General features: G+C 38.3%; 1 protein-coding gene across 1 annotated transcript; it reads right to left on the reverse strand.

Moving 5' to 3' along the window:
* Positions 1–1827: 1827 nt before the first annotated feature.
* LOC127661825 (cyclin-dependent kinase inhibitor 1B-like) lies at positions 1828–3293 on the reverse strand. Its single transcript, XM_052152783.1, has 3 exons — positions 2652–3293; positions 2448–2544; positions 1828–2257 (listed from the first exon to the last, which is right to left on the reverse strand). The coding sequence occupies exons 1-2, from the start codon at positions 3187–3189 to the stop codon at positions 2450–2452; spliced, it is 633 nt and encodes a 210-aa protein (XP_052008743.1). The 5' UTR covers positions 3190–3293; the 3' UTR covers positions 1828–2257; positions 2448–2449.
* Between the last annotated feature and the right edge of the window lie 550 nt (positions 3294–3843).

The raw sequence follows: 3843 nt of genomic DNA on the forward strand, positions 1-3843 counted from the left end.
ACTTTTTTTAAATAGGCTACAGAGTACTCCTTATTCACTATAGTGTCGTTTTTGTACAGTATGCCTGCTAATAAATACCCTTTGTTAGTATTATTACAATTGAAGTTAATTATATGTAAGCTGCATGGACGCCGTTTACTCTAAGTGCTTCCCAACAATCATTTCTACGTTATAAGTGTTTCATCGTCTGAATTGCTGAATTGCGGTCAGTCGCTGGCATGACAAAGGAGGCTGACGGATTGAAGTATCTCTGTTTTCCTGCACACGACTAGATACGGACTAGAAACAAAACCAAACAGGATTTGTGAGCACCGAGTGCTCCTATATAGAGCACAAAGCCTCATTTGCAGGTGAATGCGATGGCACTCGCTTCGCCTTACGCCTTTAGCTTCCTTTGTTCCATTTCGCCTTTTTTGGTGCCAGATGGTCATGGAAATGGGACCTTCTTTAAAGAAAGACTATATCTGGCAAATCACAGGCACTCTTCACCAAAACTAAACGTTAACGACAGAAATTATAAGAAATATTTGAGCGTAGGCCTATGTAATTTTTTATTATGTTTTGGAAGAGAAACAAATGTTTTAATTGTCCGTGTAACATCCGAATAATAAACCTTATTTAGGCTACTTGTGTAGGCCTATGTATAGGCTAATCTTCTTTTATCCAATAATTCCTTCCAAGTTCATTTTGATCCAAGTTCCAAAGATTTTTGCACTGTTCACAAAATGTATCTGCAGTTTTTACACTGAAATATATTTGGTTTGACCTATAGTCCTACACGTTTCTTTTGTTGGTGTAATAATGGTCAGTCTAATTTCCGTCATATTAAATAATATTTTTGACTTAATAAAACCAGCTGACTTAAATGATACGATATGGAGCTCATTCACAAGAAACGTGTTATTGTTTCTAACATAATAACTTTACATGTAGGCCAACTGTGATTGCTGTTATTCATTATAGAGAGTACATTTTGATATAGGCTATGTTAATGGAGACGGTGAAATAATTGACGTAATATAATAATAATAGCCTACAAAGCAACTGAATGAAACGATATTAATTTAGTCATAACGCTTGAAAAAAATATAATAATAATAATAAAGCAATTGAAAAAGTGTTTTGGCCAAGTAGGCCTAACTAACAAAATATTGTATTTTTATTGATAAATATACAACGTTGCCTATACAGACTTTGCGCATGCACAATTATAGCCTACATTTCGTTTTGGTCACAATTTAGGCTACCTTATACCTTTTTGTTCTTGTCTCCTTTTTTCCCCTAGCTCGATGACATTTCAGATTTGGCGTGTGGTGGTATCTATAGTAAATGTTATTCACAGAAAGTGTGTAGGTAGGGGGAGGGGAGGCAGGTGGTTGGCGTGTAAATAGAAGCCCATTTTGTTCAAGTCTTGGTAAGTGTTTCATTAGCGGGATAGCTAAGAGGGTGCTGAAAATGAAGGTCTTATGTGGACAAAGCGGGGTTCCAAGGGCACCTGCCTCCTTCATTATGGAAAGAAAATGGCATTTAAATCCTCCCTATAGCACGCAGCTGCCCGCAGATCCCTCCCCACAGACACCGAGGGCGGAACAGCTGAGTCCGTCCTGTTTAGAGGCCGGACTTTACTCTTTTTGTCACCGGCAAAATGCTGACTCCTCAAAAGTGTAGGTCAAACCATTTTTTTCCGCCGTTTACCCACATCCCATTAATACATATGCCATTATGTGTTAAAATGGACTGCAACAGTATCATAAACACACGTGAATACAACCAGGTTAGCAAAAATATAATTTAATTTACATTTTGATTCAAAGATACAATGTGAGCTATAGAATATATTTGCAAAACACGGCTCAAACATTCTTTACATGATGCTGCAAACAAAACTTAAATAAAAAATAAAATATGGCAGAAATAATGAAACAATAACAATTGCTGTAAATAATAAAATGTAAAAACTTTAATGAAACATAAATAAAATAAGTTAGTTGCACATTGCAAAAGAAAAAAAAATGTATTGCTCTAGACTATTAGAGCTGTGTGGCCTAGCCATCTACACAGTTACAACAAAGGAAATATAAAATTGCACCGTTTAGACATTGTAACACTTCAACAAAGTCTCTGCTGGAGGAGCCATTATTGCTACATGTATCTGAGTCAAGAGAGAGAGAGTTCAAGTTTCGTCCCCTTGTTTCCTTTCATCCGCTCTGCAGATAAACACAGATGGACTGCTGCATTTTCAGTGGAGTGCAAATATCTGTACAGCAAATGACAAAAACAGTCAATAAAAAAGTTATATTTTTCTCAAAGAAACAAGCATTAGGATATTTTTTAAACTCTTTCATAATTAAACTCTTTAGAAATTGGCACATTTCGCATAGGCCTACTCGGAAAATACAGATAAAAAAATCACTACAAATACATAAATAAACATAGTGACTACCTACCATCATCGTATAGTTTTTCGTGGCGTTACTTCAATGCTGGTTGATGTGCGTTCATCTTGCTTGGACTCCAGGGTCCTTTTTCTCTTCGGGAAGAAGTCTGGTGGCAAATCATAATATGCTGTTAGCCATTTTAATTGCAATTTACATAAAAACATGTAACACTAAAAACGCTGGAATATTAGAATGCAACAGTAAGGTATTAACCTGTAATTTGTGGTGTGCTGTTTCTGGAGGATTCTGGGATCAGTGTCCTCTTTCGTCTATTTCTTACGAACGCAGAGCGAGCAGGTCTTGAGTTAAGTGCACTGGAGTGATTCTCCTGGTTACGCTCGTTGGACCTACCCGGGATGTCCGCAGATTCTTGAACTGGACCGCTATCCGATATCGATAAACCGTGAGATCCACAGTCAACGACGGATGCATCTTCTGTTGCATTCACAGACACCGCGGCGCGCGCTCTCTTATTTTGCACAGTATCCTTGTATACAAATGGCAAACAGTCCTGCGACATCGCTTCCCATTCGTAATCTCCAGGCAATGGCGAGTTGGTCTCAAAGTTAAAATTCCACCGGCTCTGGTCTCGTTCGGAGATCTCCTGGAGTTTACGTTTCATTTCACAGTGCAGTTCCTCGTGATCTACGGGTCCGAAAAGGTTGCGACAAACCCTTGTCCGGGCGAGAAGGGGGAAGGTTCTACGTGCAACGTGACGCTCCAGATTGTTAGATATGTCCACGTTTGCCATGGTGCCTATAAATGTCGGTGCTTCGAGACGTGGACCGACGTTTGTTTGGTACTTGTTGTTTGCAGTCTGTTTATATCTGTGCCGGTGGTTAAAGCCCAGCGTTTGTACGAGCAAAGGCCTCCGATTGGCTAGACGGACACTACGCCCTGTGTAATAAACCCCCCACCAGCATCAGCACAGTCACCTTCCCCCTTCAAGTAGTGCATTTTTAAAAACCGGAGTGCCAAATTTACAGACCATGCATGAATACCATGAAATAAGCTATTGTTTTGGAAAGCTTACAAAAAAAAGTTGAATTGTTTTAAACCAGTAATGTAATAACAGATGTATAATGTGGAATTTGTATAGAACATATACTGTCTTATTTAATCGAATCATTTAAAATATAGGATATAGAGGTTTTGGTCAGTTTGCGGATAGGCCTTTAAAAGTCTTGGCTACAAAAGAACTGTTCAACAGTTCCACCGTTACTGCCCAGTGGGGGAAAATAAAAATGTGTTTTCATTTTTTGCGTTTTGAACTTTTATGGGGTAAGTTGTCACATTGGAACAACCTACACACTTTTCAGCTAAATTTAAACAGCAAAACAATTCATGATACAACAATGCAAAATGTAACCAACAAAAATATAAAACAACTGTTTTGCCAACAAAT

The sequence above is a fragment of the Xyrauchen texanus genome, chromosome 1 (assembly GCF_025860055.1).
Source record: "Xyrauchen texanus isolate HMW12.3.18 chromosome 1, RBS_HiC_50CHRs, whole genome shotgun sequence".
In the NCBI taxonomy this organism is placed as follows: domain Eukaryota; kingdom Metazoa; phylum Chordata; class Actinopteri; order Cypriniformes; family Catostomidae; genus Xyrauchen; species Xyrauchen texanus.